General features: G+C 35.3%; 1 protein-coding gene across 1 annotated transcript in view; it reads left to right on the forward strand.

Moving 5' to 3' along the window:
• The first annotated feature begins 1,117 nt into the window (after window positions 1–1,117).
• Window positions 1,118–19,764, forward strand: part of Anxa10 (annexin A10) — a 59,753-nt gene continuing 41,106 nt past the window's right edge. The window contains exon 1 of the mRNA XM_040742238.1: window positions 1,118–1,388. Coding sequence (XP_040598172.1) covers window positions 1,371–1,388 — 18 coding nt within the window. The 5' untranslated portion in view covers window positions 1,118–1,370. The remainder of the gene's footprint in view (window positions 1,389–19,764) is intronic.

Genomic DNA, 19,764 nt, shown 5'->3' on the forward strand with positions numbered 1-19,764 from the left:
ACAGCTCCTAATAAAGCCTTTGTTTTGAAGAATTTTAAACACTTATTTCCTTCAGATGTAATAATTATGAAAACAGCACACCTTACAAAGAAATATGAAAAATAATGGTAATTGTATTTCTTCAAAGATTTCTATTACCAGACAGTCACTCAGATCCTCCATATGGTATGCTTTGACAATGATCAGACATAGAGTAACTATTACTCTGCTCAATGGATGTAGTGTTAAAATGACACCTAATGATCTATTGTGATGCTCATGGATCAGAGCATCCCTCAGTCCAGGTCAGAGAAGTTTTACGTAATATGGCAATCAGCAAAGAGACCCCTAGTGTGTCAACCTGCAGAGAATAAACTACTGTGAAGTTCTCAGTCATAAATGGGACATCCACATGACATCCCCAACCCAGACCTCAGGGGTATCCCTGGAAGATAGGGTGGAAAGCCATATGTGATAGATAGCTTCAAGAAGGCAGTGCTTGCCAAACACGTGTTACATATGAACCATTGTGACAACTTGTGCAAGACCCAAGAAGTTGCAGACAGACTAAATTTCCATCATAGAGAGAGGAAGGCAGACATGAAATCTCACCATTAGCTGAGGAGCTATTCACCTCTGATTCCTCTCTTCCCTATTATGGTTTCAGGTCGATAAAGCACACACCAGGATATGCTCTACTCTCCAGTTGCTGGACAACACAAACTGGACTAGGTGGATAAAGAAGGAAAACCAAAGAGAGAAAGAAGAAATCCCAACATCTGCTCAGAAGGAAGGGGAGAAGAATGATAATGGAAGGATTATATAATATCAGTGGATATGTTCAAAGTACATAGTATGAAATTTTCAAATAATTAATAAAAATGTTGTTAAATATTTTTCTTATGAAAGTCTTAAAAAATCACAACCTAGAAACTGAAAAATAATGGAACTAGCGCCAGAAGACCTCAAAGAGTATGGGTGCTAATAATAATTAATCACAAAATAAACCATTAACTCTGTGCCTAATTGGCTTACCTTTCCATGAGTCATCAGCTTTTACAAAAGGTTACACTTTTTCATTATTTGACTAATGTACGTTCCAGAAATCAACACACAAGGAAGGGTTGGACTACTGGTTCTATTTATTTTGTGTAATAATTCTATCTATTTACTATGATTGATAGCCAAGTATAAATACTGTACCTTTAGTCACACTGTTCCAGATTTGCCTCTGCATTTTCTTGCCCAAGATACTGGGTTGAGCAGGTGCACATATTTAAAACTGGCTGTGAGGTCAACGTCAGCCATTTCAGCTGCACGGGGACCAACCTGTGAATTGGGGGCTTTACTGAAATTCTCGTGGTCTACCCTGGTTGCTCATTGTCTTCAAAATGTTTTGTGGAGAATACGTAAGTACATTAATTATTTCTGTAAAACTTTTTAGTCTTTTGAGATTTGAGTTACTTGACATTTTAAAGAAGAAATATGGGTTTTAATTTGTCTTAATTAAAATTGTAATTAGCCATTGTTCAACATAACTATTAAAATGGAGTTAATATTATTAAGCCTTAAATCCATGCTAGTATATTATCCTATTATAATTAAATTGTCTCTATTTTAATAAGTAATCTAACTCGGAATCATGACTGGTTATACTAAAAGTTGGTCTTCATGTTTATTTCTTAATATAGGAAATTAAAATAATTTTATGCAAATGCATATCTGTTATACTTAGTTGGTGTAAATTTAACTTAGTTGCTTCCATTTTTCTTTATATGAATTATTTCAGTCTAAACACTCTGATAGTCCTATATCTTTGGAAGAACCAACAGATACGCATATATGAAAAAGTACAATTTCATACAGTAATTTTATTTAAGTAGTTATATATACTCACAATGATTGTCTTTTTTTCTGAATCTTGAATTTTTATTGATTATAGACAAGTTTAGCAAAACACAACATTCTATTATCATGTTAGAGATTTTTGTGCTTAGGGTAATACATTTTTATTAATTTGCATTTAAATTAAAAACAATCTTATTTTAAGTATCAATCCTAGTTCCTTCTACTTCGCATCCTTCCATTCCCCTCATCAACTCCCATCCCACTCCTCAAGGGAGGTCATCAAAGTCTGGCACGTCATTTGGGACAGGACTTAGGTCTTCTCCCATGTATTTAGGCTGAGTGAGTATCCCTTATGGGGAATGGGCTTCCAAAACCCATTCGTGCACTAGTTCCACTGCCAGAGGTCCTATAGACTGCCAGTCCCCCCGTTGACACACACGTTGACAATGATTGTCTAAAACTTATATTATAAATGCACTTTGAATTCAGTAGAATAAAATAATTTTCTTTATTCATTTACACAGCAGTAATTCCTACAAATTTTATGAGTCCTTCAACTGTAGCTACTTTCTATCATTGTTGATTTATCCATATATCTGTAACTTTAAGATCTCATACACTGTTGGAAGCTGTCATCAGTTTTATTAGTTATGGTGTAGTTATACTTCACTAAGGAGAAATTAAAAGTGTTATGTAGCCAAAAACCAAAACATAAATAAATTAATTTACATTTAGATTTCTGCATTTTTATTTGACAAAAATTATTTGAAAGTATTGAATGTTACTTCTATGCACTGTACAGTCTTATACTATTATGTATACTATCTTAAATGTTTTAAAGAAACTTTTATAAAATAATTGTTATAATTTAGAGATTAAAAGGCATCATAACACAAAAGTTTAAGTTATACAGTTTGCTTTACTTTTAAAACCAATAAAAATGAAGATAAAAGTGTTAGATTTAAACTCATATAAAATAGATGTGTTGCATATGAATGTTAGATATTTTTATTATAATTGCACCATGGAGAGTAAAATGACCTTAAGTTTTACATCACTGATGCCATTATAATATCAACCAATTTCCTGTCTGAAGACATGTGGTAACGTAATAGGATTTGAAGTTAAGGTAGCCAACATTTATGGAAAAATTCATTGTTCAGTCTCCATTCTCTATGGGGTCTTCAAACAAGCAACAAGCTCTCTCGCAAGCAAGGGAGTTATCACTTTCTAATACAAGTGACAAATAACTAGGTTGCCAGTTAAACATAGACTCCTAAACTCTCTACTGATTTATAAATACATGATTGATAAAAAATAACATTCTTGAGATCTGTAAAGCAGTGTCTTGCTGTCATATTCTCATCAACCAAGAAGCAACAACAGAAAAATAGCGACTTTGCTATGAAAATCAATGTGTAATATTTTTTCAATTATCTCTAGAAGTGTGGATTTAGGTGTCTCCTAATAATGAAGGTAATTTAAGTATTTTCTTATAACCCCAAGTTAGCTTACCTTTGATATAATAAATGTGCTTTGTTTATGTGCTTATATGTAAGGCATCTATTGAACATAAGATTAAATTGGCTACTGCAATCCTGAAATTATTTGACTTATTAATTCAATGTAACGCAAGTTTTAAGGGGACTAAAGGAAATTGCACAGCAAACTATTAAAATCCTGTTCAAAATAGTATTCAAACCCAGGCATTCCAACATCCACAGAGCTCAAACTCTTCAAATTAAGATGGTCTCTTTATAATACATTGCACTTATTATTCTAGGAAAATATTTGCTAATTTTTCTTGTCTCCAGCCAGTCCCAGGTGTTTTGTTAGCATAAGATTTCATTTATAGATTCATTGCTATGATGATAAGTTCCTTTTAATTCCATCTATCTTGTATCCCTTTGAGACATTTGCATCTTTCTACCACATTTATTGGTTGACAAAAAACATTTAACACAAATATATATAAAACAATAATTGATATTGATACTTGTACCAAATATACATATATTCCATACCTTAAATAACACTATGTAATGTGCAGAAAGATGAGAAATTATTCTAATTTTTTGAGAATCTACTGAAGTATCTCCTGTTTTACAATTAGAGTTTTATCTAATTTGATATTCACACTTAGGTATTTCATAAGAGTAGAAATTAATATAATAGGGATTTCTAAAGTTCTTCTCAGTGATTTCAGTTATGAGATTTCAGACTTCCTTATATTCACTGAAACTACCCAACCCCACTTATACCAGATATCAAAATACAGAAACTCAGAGACATTAACTACTTTAAAGCCAGGATCATGGTTAACTCCAAAAGTAATTCATGTGAGAGAGAGAAGAGGAGGGGAAGGGAAGCAAGGTAGAAGGGAAGGTAGGAGGGAGAGAAAGAGAAAGAAATAGGAAAAACACAGAAAAAGCCAATATGATTATCATACATAATTTCCAGTTTTATGTAGGAAAAGTAGGCCAATTGTTCTATAGATTGATTAATCTACAAATTTTCTGTGGTACTGGAAAGTAAACACATAATCACAAAGCCACAGCCACAGTTCCTACTGTATTTTATTCTAAGACAGAGTCTCACTAAATTTCTCAGTCCAGCCTTAAAATATGTGACTTCTTGAATAGGTCTCAGCCTATTGAATAGGCTCAGCCTCCTGAAGAGCTGTAATTAATTATATCAGCCAATGAAAAGATTTCTTGTGCACAGGTAGAAAAACATAACAGTAATATTTTTGCAACATTGTCCAGACTTCTAAATAAGCCTCAAAATAACTGAATTGGTGTCTATATGGAGAGTGAGATGCTCAGTATTCAGGCCCAGTAAAGATGGAATAAATGAACAATGATCAACTGGCAAGGGCTCCATAAATGAGAAGAAATTCACGGTGCATTATCCAGAAGTAACTGCACACTGAGGTGAAGTCAAATGGGAGTAGAAGTTGCTGAAATGCTATTTTCAAAGCAGAAGTAGAGGGGTTATTTCTGAGAGAAACTTCCTTCCAAGATATCTAACTTGGATTGTTTATCTGCAGTATGACTTACTGAGCAAATATTACTAAAAGGTTATTCATACTTTAGATTGCTTTTCACTATCGCAAGACTACGTGGTGTGAACTTTGCACACATGATTCAACAAAAATTGGGAGTTGTGTTGGCTATGACTCTAACCTACACTGAAGCTTTGGTGGAATTAATGAGTGTTGGAATGAAAATAATTAAGTGCAGTAACATTTTCCTTAAAGTAAAATGTAGGAACTCTGTTATATTTTTGAAAGAAAAGAAATTTTGTTTCACTCACTGTTACTAGCCTTTTATGTAAAGGCTGAACAAACATGATAATAGTAAGTACACATGCAGTCAGAAACAGTCTTATCGTAAGGACCCAAGTGGTACAGGACAATTTGATTTTGTGCTTTGAAAGTAGTCTCAATTTCTCTAACTATTTAGAGGATATGATCCTGCAGTGGGGTAGCATACCTGCAATTGCAGACCTTAGAGAATCTAGAGTAGAAAATAATCTTGAACTATACAATGAGTTTTAGCCAGTCTGGGCTACCTGAGACACTGTCTCAAAATGGCACCTGCCACTCTCCCTTAAGAATTAGCTAATACATAAAGCCTAAAAAGACTAGGAGGAGTATAGGAAACTTCTCACAAAGTGAGTTACTTTAATTTATATTAAATATAAGTATTGAACTCTCCTAAATCTACTATTCTGGGTTTTCACAATCACAAAATATTGCATTCAAAGAACAAGCTAAACCGGCATCTATTATTAATGATTATATTTATGTGTGATTATAATTATGATTACCCAAATTTTATGAGTAAATCCAAGTAATATTAAAATCCCCATGTGTAGAAATATATTTTCTCAGAAATTAAGCATAATGTTTATTTGTATAAAGATCCTACTACACACATAAAAAAGTACATATAGCTATTTTCCCAAGTACTACCAACATCTTTTCTGGAAAAAATGTGAAATGTGCACTACTATCCACCTTTGTGCCTTCAGTTTTCTCTAAATCAACTCTCAGTGGATTTTTCTCAAAAGTTACCTCACATACTCTTCTCAAGAAAAGTAGTGACATCCATCTAACTGTGTCCAGTTCTCACTCCTTATCTTAACTTATGCAAGGTGTTAGCTTGTAGGAAGTATGCCAAAGCTAAACTCTTAAAACAGCTCTTCCTTCTCGTACTCATTAGCCATAGCATTTAAATCGTAGGTGGGTTTCTATCTATTCAGAAGGTCTTTCTTCAGTCTACACATCAACCTAGCATCTCTGTAAAGAGAAGCCTTCCTTAGCAATCAAAAAGCTGAAAAACACAATAGCATACAGTATCCAGATTTTTTATGTATTTTCCATCTTTATGTGGCTTATTTATTTACCTATTATTATTACTCTATTTCTTTTACTTTTATTTCTTTATTTATTTCTCTGAGGCAGGGTTTCTCTATGGAAATCTGCCTGCCTCTGCTTCTGCAGCAAATCCTACCAGCGTGCACCACCACAGCCGGCTTCTTTATTTATTTACCACTATGTCGTTTCTTTTTCTCTCTCAATCTTACATATATTTTTAAACACACTGTAAACATTTAGAGATTTTTCTTCATCCAAGTCTCACTTTACTGTAAATCTTTATGTTTTTCTGGCCACGTGTCTTATCTGTTAAAACCGCGGCTGTTTAAACTGCAGTTTTTCCAAGATGGTGGGCATAAGTGTGATTCCAACTCAATGTCTCAGTCTATACTGACATGCAGCAAAAGCTGCCGGCTTGGAGATGTGGTCACTGCCACTTCCAGCTGTGCGTACAAATTTTCAATTGTTAGCAGAGTCTCTTAAAAGAACCTTGCTGTTTTGTTTTCTTTTTTTGTTTTTTTGTGGGTTTTTTTTGCTTATGCTGAGTCAGGAAGACTCCCTTAATGAACCCCATGAGTCTCTGCTTGTCGCTAGCAAAACAGAGCCCACCTGAGAAAATGCTGCTACCATAAACCCATGCTTTTCTCCGTTCTTTTGTTTCTAAAATTCCTTTAAAGCTTTTGTCATTCTACGTGGAAATTCATGATCCCACTTCTGATCACCATTATGTAAAGAGAAGCCTTCCCACCAGCCTGGTTTCAGAGCCTCATCAGTCCCAAATAAACACACAGAAGGCAATATTAATTATGAAGCTGTTGGCCTTGCTTGTTGCTTACTGGCTAGCTCTGACTTAAGTAATTATCCCATAATTGTAAATCTAAGAATTTCTCTTACCAGAGAAATTTCTGGCCTTCTTATCCCTATGGCAGTTACATCTTGACTTCCTGTGTTTCTCCTACCCAGAGTCCTCCTCGACTCCTAGTCCCACCTATCTTGCTTCCCTATTGCCCAACAGTGCTTTATTGACATATACACAGGACTTCCCCCATCACATCTCTGCTTGAGCTCCAAACATATAACCATGTGTCTACTTGGTGAGTCAGCGCCACGCTTCATTATTGCAAGCAAGAATAAATGAATCTAAAAAAATTTGAAATCAGGGATAGTTTTGTCTTTCTCTTATAACCTAATTGCAAGCCATTACTTGTGTTTCTAGTGAGCAAGATTGTCCAAGTCTTCCTTCTGCAAATGTTGCTCAGGGATGCAATTCCTTAAAGCATCTATACTAACAAGAAAACAGTAAGAATTAAATTGGCAGACTCATTTCTCCCAGGTGCTGCTTACTTTGGGTCTCCAGAACTCTGTAGAAAAATTGGTATTCAACTCCAAATAAGCCATTCTTTTGCTTAACAATGTTGAGGTTTCCAAATGAAGCCATTTAGGTGTGTTTGTTTGTTTGTTTTTGCTTTTAAGGTAGAGACTTACTAGAGAGCCCTTGCTGTCTTGGAAATCATTATGTAGCTTAGACAGTCCTCAAACACAGAAATCTGCCTACCTCTGACTCCCAACTCTTGGAGTTAAAGGTATGTGCCACCACACTGTACCAGAAATTTGTTTTGAATTTATACCTCCACTATTAGCATTAACACATCAAATGACACTTTTAGTTCTCAGTTTGAAAGTACATGTAACCACATTGCTATTTCTTTCCTCCTAACTAATCAACCCAGTTAGCAAACAATACAGGAAAGAAGTAATTTGATTGTCACAAATCATGAACATTTAAAAACTATTAAATTGTAGGATAAAAGTCTTGAGAAATTGTGTTTGGCCAATAAGAGTCACGGTTTCTTTAATGAGTAATGCATTTCGGTAATTAGGTGAAGTGGTAAAAGCAGAAAGACTCTATTACAGGACATTGTTCATTGATTTTTCCCCATTTGTAGCTTAATCTTGCAGAGGAACAAGAAACCCTTTATGTACTATAGATTTCTGTCAGCAGAAGTCCCTTATAGTCAGCAGTAGCTCAAGCTGACTCACCAGAAAGAAAGAGATTACAAGAATACTTTTAAAACTACCTTGACGAAAAAACCAAAAAAGAAAAAAAAACAAACATGAAAAAAACCACAGAGAAACCCTGTCTTGAAAAAACCAAAAAAAAAAAAAAAACTACCTTGGAGTCCATGCTATCATTCTAAAACCTAGTCTCTTCAATAATTCCTCAACATTTGTTTACAGTGTACAAAAATGCATTTCCTATCTGAAAAGGAATAAAAGTTAGAAAATTCTAGGGTTCATTTCCTTAGTCCAGTGTTGCGTGTATCACCACACATACATTCTTTCTCAGTAACGGCTTCACTCAAGTCCTTCAGACATTCTAGTAAATTATGATAGAAGTAAAAATTTATTAGATCATGACAAACATCATGTACAAAATATAAAGGTAGCTTGTACGCATGATTGTGTGTTTATTGCACTGCTATTAGGAATAAAGATTCACTCACGAATGTCATTTCATCTTCATATCTTCATATTGTGTCAATCTGAAAAAAAAGTAACAGGGTATCTCAGTGGATTTTATCATCCTGCTTCTTAATTGAACATCGGTACTATTTCATTTAAAAGAATCTGGAAGAAACCATCCTGAGTGAGGTAACCCAGTCACAAAAAGAGAAACATGGCATGTACTCTCTCATATATGGATTTTAGACATAGATCTGGGGAGTGCCAGCCTACAATCCTATGGCCAGAGAGTCTGGGAAACAGAAACTTCATTTAGTGGCTGATCGAAGAAGAGGCAGACTCCCTTGGTTAAGTACTGAGCTGAACTCAAGAAAGCCAGTAACAGAGAGGGAGGACTGATGATCAAAGGGATTAAGATTGGGCTGGTTTAACCCCCCCAGAAACAGCTGACCAGACAAAGGTTAACTCTTGAATCCCAGGCATCAGCCTGGGAATCCAGCATGGGACTGATCAAGACCCCTGAATCTGGGTGTCAGTGAGGAGGCCTAGGTAATCTATTGAGCCTTGGGCAGCAGATCAGTACCCATCCCAAGTATACACACGGACTTTGGACTCCCATAGAAAAAGGTGAGGTGCACTCTCACCCTGAACTCTTGGGGAAGGGTCTAGGCCCTGCCCTATATGAAATGACAGACTATGGACACCCCCATGGAGGGCCTCACCCTCCCTGGGGGAATGAGGGGATAACAGGGTGGGATTGGGGGGAGGGCACGGGAGGAGGGGAGGGAAAGGGAGAGGGACCTGGAACTGACTTGTGAAGCAACCTTGTTTCTTATCTAAATTTAAACTGGAAAATAAAAAAAAATAAAAAAATAAAACATATTCTGACAAAGGTAAAAAAAAAAAAGAATCTGGAAACAGCCCATGGTTACATTTTGCAGATTATGAAAAATGAAAGCACTTTAACCCTAGAAGACTCATCTGTGCCATATCGTGTGTTGCTAATGTTTTGGATAAATAAGCAAATCATATTTTAAAACCGGATCCTTCTTTTTCTTGCTTCCATCATTACAATAGCAATCTTCTTGAATCATTGTCCAGCTCCTTCCAGATGTTGAAACTGTGTGTACACACTCTTCCAGGCATTCCTTTTGCTGCCAGTCTCAATATGCCACTGTTTGAAAGGGTAAGAAAGGTGACCATGGCGGTGGAAGACAGAGGCCCCCATACCTGGGGGCACGGGCAACCTCTGAGTATCTTTCATCTGCTATTGTGCTGACTTCCGGGTGTTTAATCAGGCACGCAGCTGGATGTAGAAAAGCAAACACTCACTGTGAATACAGTATTCCCTCCATAGCAACAAGGACTCGGATCCATGAAGAGTCAGTGAAGGAGGGGTTTGGGATACTGAGCATGTGTAACTTCTCTCAGCTAATCCTTAGAGTCCCTCACTATTATACCCCCTACAATGCTGATTCTCTTTCTTCCCAGATATTACAAATGCTAGGGATAATCGTGGATACTCCAGGTCTTTCTTCAGTGGTTCCCAAATTCAGAAGTTAGTGAGCAGGATGACCTCACCTGTCTGGTAATAAAGAAACAGGTTATGTTTGTTAATTCTTATCTATTAGGCATTATTCCTTTCTCACAACAGGTACTGGAGTGCAAACTTAGGACTCATTTTATTTTCTTTCTTTATGCATATATATATATTCACATATATAGTGAGGTGCACATATGGATACACATGTACATACATGCACACGTATGTGTGGAGGCCACAGGACAACCTCTGTTACTATTTTTCAGATGCCGTCTATCTCGTTTTTTTGATACAGCATCTCTCATTGTCGTGGAACTAACCTAGTAGATAGTGCTGACTGACAAATCCCTGCATCTACACACCGCCAGCCCCTGACCATATGCTGGAACTACAAGTTCAAATCACTAGGCATCCCTTATTTTTCAGATAGGATCCAGGCAAAGAATTTGGGTCTCCATGCTTGCAATTGCAAGCACGTTAATCAGAGATTTATTTTCCTGCCCATGGTTTTCCTTAATAATTGTATATCTTAATGAGAAAATGTTCACAGGATAACTCATGTAATCTCAAATTTGCCATTGGAAATAACTGAGTAGATCTGGTAAATTTGGCTGGTCAGACAATACTTCTAATTAAAGAAATCTGGCTTACTTCTTCAATAGTTTGTCACATTTTTTGAGTGGTCCCCCAGTCTCCCTCCCACCTCCCTATAGAAGCATGTAGACAGGATGACTTTCGCTGGCAATGTAATGGGTTCTTTCCTCGGCCCGTTTAGATCTACAAAAATTTTCACACCTCTGCCTGGGATGAAAACAGATCCAGTACACAAGTACACTCATCTGTGAAATTATCTGCCCCTTCCTTATGGTAGCATATGAGGCAGGATATTTCAAATAGTATGGGTATAGTATTATTGTTACTTTTCAACTCATAAGTGTGTTCCCTCTGGAAGCTCTCCATTCATGTTAACTCTACTTTAACTGTACTCCACTACTGTTTTCCATTAAGACAGTAAGGAGCTGCCTCATCCCTGCTACACATCATTATTTATCGTTCCCATCTTTCAAGCCGTGTTTTAGCCTTCTAGCATCATATTAACACGTTACTGTTGAAAGCTAAATTCAGACCAATGTACTAACATTGGACTAATGGGCTACCACTTATGGACTTGATAATGGACTTGAATCTAAAACCAAATCATTTTTAACCTAGTGTTTTGAGAAATGCTTACATTTATACAGAAGTCAGAAAAATGACTTAGGACTGGATAGATGCCTCAGTGGTTGGAAGCACTTGTGGATGTTGCAAAGGACCCCTGTTTGATTCCCAAAACCCAAATGGCACCACATAATCACCTGCAGCTCCAGCTTCAGGATACCTGACACCCTCTTCTTTCCAACTTGGGCACTGAGCATGCATACCTACACATACATACATGCAGCTAAACCCTCATGAACATAAAATAAATAAATCTAATTTTTTGATGATTTGAATTACCAGCTACCCTTTCTCCAGCTCTCTATATTTACTTAAGTCCTCAAAACTAGAATATTACAGCAAATAGAGTACCAGTAACTAAACCATCAATATGATTTAGATTATATCTAGTTACTCATAACTATTCTTTTCTGTACTAACAGTTAAAATTTAACATATTGCAACTTGCTGTCATATCTCTTCATCTCTTACAATCTTTAATAATTCCTCAGTTTTGCCCTCAATTTTCTGATCTTGACGTTTTAGAAGAGTACTCAATTATGAATGAGATGTCTTTCAGCTTAACATCCCCTGGAGTATTTTTTGGATTAGGTTGTACACATCTTTTGTTCAATAGAATAGTATGAATGCACTGTACCTATCCCAGTGCATCCTACCAGGGAATCAAAGTGTCAGCCAAGCAGTCCTGGACAGGACTACTTAGTTATAGTGAACTTGATAGTGTTGTACAGTAGAATGAGTCTCTTATGCATTAGGTAATAAGGACTATTCAATGATCTTCTTTCTCAATTTCCTTTGGTCAATTTTGGTGTCCAAATTGGGATTTATTTTCTAATTATGTTACCTTTTCTCCATTTATTAATTTGAAATATTCTTGAAGAATGGATGCAGGCTCACTATTTACTGACATATTAATATACTAAAGATGGGAAGGCCTCCATCTTTGAGTAAAGACATACTCCTACAAGCTTTTGCTTCCTTCCTCAAATAAAGCCAACTCTTATTTTACTTCCGTTGTTGTGTGTATATGTGCATGTATGAGAGTGTGGATGTGAGCATCAGCTGGCAGAAGCTGCTTCTCCCCTTCTAGTATGTGAGTGCTGGAGACTTAACTAAGCAAGTGCCTTTATCTCCTTAGCCATTTTGGTGGTCCTTGACTCTTATTTTTGAGATGCCTTTTGTTTTTATTTCCTAAGCATTCTGTTGCTACTAGTGCAAGCCATTACAATATCACCTTTTATATTTTTCTGCATCCGACATAGAATTCAAGACTCTCCAAATGTTTTCGGATTCAATGAACTTTACACAGATACCTGAAAATCTGGATGTTAAATGTTACTGGAGTAACCATTTACCTTTTACTAAATAAGTTAAAGAAACAATGTGCCCATTTATCTACATATAATTGCATTCACTTCTGTGCATGTATACAAATGCTTGGCTGTATTTACCTGCCTGTCTACTCACCATTCTCTAGCTATCTAAGCGTTATGTACTTTCTTATCTAATTAATGTCACTATTTCAGTCTTCACACTATTGTTAACTTCTTCCTCAGGCAACAAAACAAACAAAAAAATGTGAGTATCAGTATTTAAAACCAATTTGCTTATATTCTCAACCCAGATAGACATGTAGTTTAAAGCTTTTAAAACCATTTCCCTTGGAACAACAGTTTCTTTTCACTGTTAGTTTATCATCAATTAAAAAATAACATTTTCCAAAGTTGACCAGAACATGAAAAAGTACCCCCGTTTATTTTTCTACAAGGAAGTCCATAGCAAAGATATTATTTATTCTTTGAAAAAGCAATCTTGAGTGAAACTGTATCCTGGCATTTTCCTTGCTGAAAGATGTTTCAACTGGTAGTTCCTTTTGCTTAGAACTACCAGGCTGTTAGGGTTATTAACTATTTGTGGAGTTGGGTACACTAAAGCAGAAAGCAAGTCAACATAACAGGAAAAGAAAACTGAAGAAAAGGCATCTTTGTGAATACAGTTGCAAATGTATCCACTTTAAAAAAATAATCCAATGTGACATATATAAAAAGAAGGACTTAGAAAGGCCAGCTCATGGTTGTCTTAATAGAGCAAGGCTGTTTCAACATTCAAAGACCAATGAATGTACCTCATCTTACTAGCATATCAAAACAAGAATGCCTTGTGGTCTTCAAAATACAATATGCAAGAATAGAATCTGACAAGTTTAATGCCATTGATGTTAAAAATTCTCAATAAATGTTGGAGACACCAATTTCCTTATCTTGGTTTAAAAAAAAGATAATTACACAAGCTTAACAGCCAACACATCTAACTATGGAATATCAAAATATTCATGCGAACTATACCTTCTACTCCAGTCTACATGGGCTAGAATGAAAGCAAAAATATCCTCTTTAGAAACTCAATACTATTTCTTTTTTTCATTTTTTGTGATTTTTTTCATTTAAATTAGAAACAAACTTATTGTACATGTTAATCCCAATTCCCTCTCCCTCCCCTCCTTCCCTTGACCCCACCAGCTGCCATCCCATTCCCTTTCTGCTCCCCAGGGAGGGTGAGGCCTTCCATTGGGGGTCTTCAAAGTCTGTCATATCATTTGCAGCATGGCCTAGGCCCTCCCCCATGGGTCTAGCCTAAGAGAGTATCCCTTTATGTGGAATGGGCTCCCAAATTCCATTCGTATACCAGAGATAAATATTGATCCACTACCAGAGGCCCCATAGATTGCCCAAGCCTCCTAACTGACACTCACATTCAGGGGGTCAGGATCAGTCCTATGTTGGTTTCCCAGCTATCAGTCTGGGGTTCATGAGCTCTCCCCTTTATTCAATTCAGATGTCTTCTGTGGGTTTCTCCAGCCTTGTCTTGACACCTTTGCTCATCATTCCTCCCTCTCTGCACCTGGATTCCATGAGTTTGGCTCACCTTACTTTATACTGACTTGTTCATATGATTTATTAGACCACTCATTAAAGGAGCATATTTAGAGTTAATCTATGTTATCTGTCATCAGATATAAGAATATAGCAACATTAAAAATCATTTTATGAAGTGGAAGAACAGGTAAATTATAAACTAAGATGTCAAAGTTATTCAGCTAGGGAACAAATTCTATATTACCAAATCCAAAGATGTGAAAACCACGGAATTGTACCTAATAGACAATTTCCTCTAGTCCCTTCAATCAACGTATTTAGCAATTCTTTGTAGATAATGAGAATTTAAATTGTTTTAATCGTTTTTAAGAGATTTCTTCATTTACCAAGGTGATTACATAACTATGCATTCATTACATGTTTTAAAAAATGTTCCCGTTCTTTAGCACAAGTCTTCTAATGTCGTAAAAATTCAGTTACTGTTGGCTATTACTTTGGATTAATTTTGAACATCAATATTAATAAGATCGAAGTGTTTCTTCCATTTACTTCTGTACACTGATTCTATATTCATTTGAAACAATCTTGAGTATTATCTAAGGAATAATACATAGTTGAACATTTCCTTCCCTTTCTTTTAAATTGTCATTGCTCTGGGTTCCAAACTTTTGAATCCTAAATCTTTTCTTCTGAATTCTAGAAGGGATCAGGTGCATTCTCACATTTAATATTAAGGAATGGAATTTTGGTGACAAATTGTTTCCATTGTAAGTGACCTAAATGAGTCTAAATGTAATGTTGTAATGTTAACTTTTGTTTTCATTAATATTTACTCATATCTAACAATGTGACTTTTTCGTTATCTGAATTTTCTGTATCTTTCCTTTCTTTTCATGGCTGTCATTTCCAGTATGTAAATATCATTTGTTATGAATGCAAGGAATGTGCTTGGGACTGGGTAAACTCATGAAGTGAGAGTTTAAGATTGGTGGACACAGAGACAGGATTCAAGCAAATCATTTTATTTTCTGAGTTCTTGTAATAAATGTTAGAGGACAAACTTCATAGTTCAGACCCACATTGTTTAATGTTCCCTGTGTTCCAAAACTCTACAGTCAATTCCAGTAGACTGAACTTAAGGTATCAACAAGATTTGTTCTTGATGGAGACTAGGAAAGAAAATGTTTCCCTAACTTCTGCAGCTTCTAAAGGAGGCCTATAGTCCTGGGTCATGTTCCTCCATTCATATTCAAAGTCAGCAGCACAAACTCTTGCTTCCATTACTCTGTTGCTTTTTCTAAGTCAGATCTCCCCTTGTCTCCACCTTATGAATCAAGTAATATTTATGGCTTATTTAGATAATAAAAAAGACAACTGTTTCACAAAAATATACTTTTATAGTATTCAAAAAGTCCACTTGGAGCACAGGTGCCAGGAATTAGAAAATAGGTATCACATGCTTTTAAAAGTAAGCAACATTTGAAGTTTTCTATTTTACTGTAATTAGCTTAAGTTTAGTAGACTTCTATTGAGTTAACGTAATTTGCAATTACATATTTCTGAAAATAGTTTACTATAAATTAGTTAGGATATTTTACATCTTACCTGTTAAGACCTGTGTAGATTAGATTCCTGAACATCTAACTGCTAACTGATAAAGATTGTATATCCACTAATTTAGTAAGGATATCTTGTCTGTGAATACTTTTCTATCAATTTGGAAAAATATAATATGAATGTCCCATCTTAATACCACTAGCTGTGTCAGTACCAATGAACTAGGCATCTGTTGGTCAAATTTTATATTTATTACATTATAAATGTATGAGCTGGAGTCATATTGCCTTTTTAGCCAGAACTTAGATTCATAAGAATCACATCTCAGTAACTGCTTTGCTAAAAATCATCATATAAGTTTTAAGAATGCAAAAAATAAGCTTAATTGTTCTATAACTTGAAGCTGTGTTTCTGTTTCCTGAGATTAATTACTTTAGGGAAAATTCAGCCAGCATAGGCATGCTTTCTTCTTTATTTTACCCTTGAAGCAGAGTTGGAGTTTATTAAGAGAATTTAATATAGATTTTAACCTCAAGGGTTGAGAGAAAGAAAAGTAGTCAAAAAAAAAAGTAAGACTCAGCCAAAAACACTGGCATGACATTCTCAAAGAAAAGACCGTGCCTTGCCTATGTAATGTCATCCAATCCTGCTATGGAGTAGCCTTCATTCATTCCAGTGCCATCACCAAAAGTGTCTGAAATCAATCTACTGCAGAATCATGATGATAGATGAGTTCACATTTGGGTTCTACAGAAAACTTAAAATTAAATACTAGGAATTTTACAAGGTTGAGAACCCAGTTGTTGGAAATGTACTTTTATTCACCTTTTTTTTTCAATCTTCTAACACACACACACACACATATGCTCATACATGCACATGTGTACATTCACTGTTGTCTTCTTTCACTTTAAACTGACCTACCAATATGAAATAACATAAACATAACAATTTGCTTATGTAATTTTGCTTTTTTTCCCTGTGGGAATTATAGAAATAGAATTATATTTTCTCTTACACAGATGAGAAAGGCTCCCCAATAGGACATGTAATTTATTTCCTTATGCAAGAATTACTGCTATAATGGAATTAGTAGTAACTGTGGAGTTTTATTTGGGTATTTTCTTCATGACACTGTTAGTGTGCTCTTAAGCAACTTAGCATCATAGACACTTCATATAGGAAGATGAGAAGAGCCAATCCCTCAAGATTGTTCAATAAAATGCATGTGAAAACACATAAAAATAGCCTGTTTACATGAGTAATTGATTTTAGAAAAGACTTCTGGGTAAACTGAAAAACTCTGGCATATTTAGATTTTCCTGTCAATGTGATACAAGGTAGAGTCATCGGAGAAGAAAGAACTTCAATTGAGAAAAGGCCTTTATTATATTGACCCATAGACAAGCCTGTGGGATATTTTCTTGATTAATGGCCAACGTAGGTAGTATCACACGTGAGTTGGTGGTTCTGGGAAAAGCAGGTTAAACTAGCCCTGAGGAACAAGCCAGTAAGTAGTTATCCTCAGTGCACTGTGCCTCAGTTTCTGCCATTTCCTGTCTGGAGGTTTGCCCTGATTTGCCTTCATGACAGACTGAGCTGTAAGATAAACCCTTTCCTCCCCAAATTGTTTTGGTCATATGTTTATCATAATAGAAACTGGCTGTCATTCTTTAACTTGGGGATCCTCGTGATATATAAACATTCTTTAAGTCCATATTATACTTCAAAGGCAAAAATGAAATTTGAAGATAAGGAAATGTAGCAGAGAGAGCCACCCATAATAGAGGTGCAGGTGGAAAGCAATATTTGATAAAATCTAAAAAGATTCCATGTGATTGGTGGGGCTTGAACTGAGTTTGAACAATTGAACAATATAATTCTCATGGGTGGGACAAGCGCCAAAAAAATACTTTTCAAAACTATATTTGAGGAATCACTGTTAAGTGTCCTCTTGACAGGTATGAAGTAAGTTCAAAGACTGAAACTTAGTTTGGAATCTGTGCTTCTTGCACAAAAGAAAAAACAATTTGCTGTTTCTCTTCTAACTAATTATGCTACACATTGGCTCAAATATTAAATATGTGATATATGTGATATTTGTTACATCATCACCACAATAACAGCAAGAAAATTAATAGGTCGAGATCTTTCTTTTAAGAATCCTCAGACTTTACAAAGTGCCCAAACAACTAAACAAATTCTTATCTGAGACTTTTCCCTAATTTTATTAAAAGGTTCTACTTTAGCCTATGTTTTACTTATATTATAAAAGAAATTCTAGGATATGTAACTATCAAATGTTCTAAAAAGATAATGAATAAATTTCCACTATCACTGAGTCAGAGCTTAAACAAGCAAATTATTTTCCAAAAATAGTGGTAGATGAAGACAAATTCAACTACATTTATAAACATACATTCTTCATAAATCTTGGTTGTTTGAGTCCACAGGATCAAAAAATATATAATACGCAGTTTATCACCAAATGTTTCAAATTAAAAATTGCTTCCATATACACTAACATCATAACGTGCTTTTGACACATGCACTAAATGGTGTTAAACAGACTTCTTACTATATAAGTATAGTAAAAATTCAAAGTTTGGCTAAATTTAGATATCCAGTCCATCAAGTGTCTCTAAAATCTATGTGAAATATATATCCCAGAATATTGAACAATTGGAGTCATGTATTTTCCAGAATACCTACATTTAAAAATATATTTATAATTAAATACATAAGTATGTGTCAGTCAGTCTCCTTTAATTTTAGCAGAAACAAATCACATAATTACATGGTTTTATATTACTCACTTACTACTATTCAGATACATACCAAATTTGCAGTAAGTCTATGAAGCTATTCCATGGTATGAAGTTGAGGAGCTATTGTGAAGCTATGATGAAAAGGAGACCAACATTCTTAGCCTTACTTCATGGAATACTCTTGTAATTTCAATGAAAGTTGTCCTCATATGCTCATGTATTTGAACAGTTGGTCCCAGGTTGGTGGCACTCTTTGGGAAAATTATAGAATCTTCAGGAGGTAGTGCCTTATTGAAGGATGTATAAACACCACTGGGAACAGGTTTGAAGGGTGTAAGTCTATTCTTACTTCCCGTTCTCTCTGCTTTCTATTTGTGGATGAAAAGGCAACTAGCCAATTTCCTGATCCTGCAGTCTGTTTTCATGTTTTATCCACCAAGTTGGACTCTGTCACTTTAGAACTACAAAGCAAAATAAATCTTTCCTTCCTTAAATTCATTTGGCTGTGGAATTTTAATCACAGAAACAGCAAAGTAGAGAGTACAGAAACTACACAGCAAGATTTCATGTAGATTAAATAAAAGCATAAACATTCCCTCCCTTCCATTTGAGTGAGTGTGTAGAATGTCTTGCGTTCATTCTCAGAGCAAATGTATTTTCCACACTAGGGCAGAAGTTATTGTAACTCTGCATGTTCTCCACCACCTTGATTTATGTTGAGATTTTAACTCCTGAAAAGCCCCTTAGGGCTAATCTGCAGGAGACATGATTGTAATGTGATTGCACTCCAGGAAAAGGGAGACTCTATAATTTGACTAGTGTCCTGTCTGCTCTAATAAGTCATACTAAGAACATTTTCCCAACCAGTCCTACATTACTAAAAACCTAGCTTGTATTTCACCCAAAGGAGAGCTTTGAAAGCTTGCAGAATGTGTTTAGCCCTAGGGAAAATTTCTCCTTGTTAGCCATTTAATTAATTATATTAGAGATTTTTAAAGAATGTGTTTCTGCACGTATTGTTGAATGGAAAATATAAAATGTCTCTAGACATGTTGAAGTATGCGAGAATATCTTTATTATTTCTTTGATGATTTTTCAAAAATTTTAATTAGACTCTCAAAACAAAAAAGG

The sequence above is a fragment of the Mesocricetus auratus genome, unplaced genomic scaffold (assembly GCF_017639785.1).
Source record: "Mesocricetus auratus isolate SY011 unplaced genomic scaffold, BCM_Maur_2.0 Super-Scaffold_6731, whole genome shotgun sequence".
Classification (NCBI taxonomy): domain Eukaryota; kingdom Metazoa; phylum Chordata; class Mammalia; order Rodentia; family Cricetidae; genus Mesocricetus; species Mesocricetus auratus.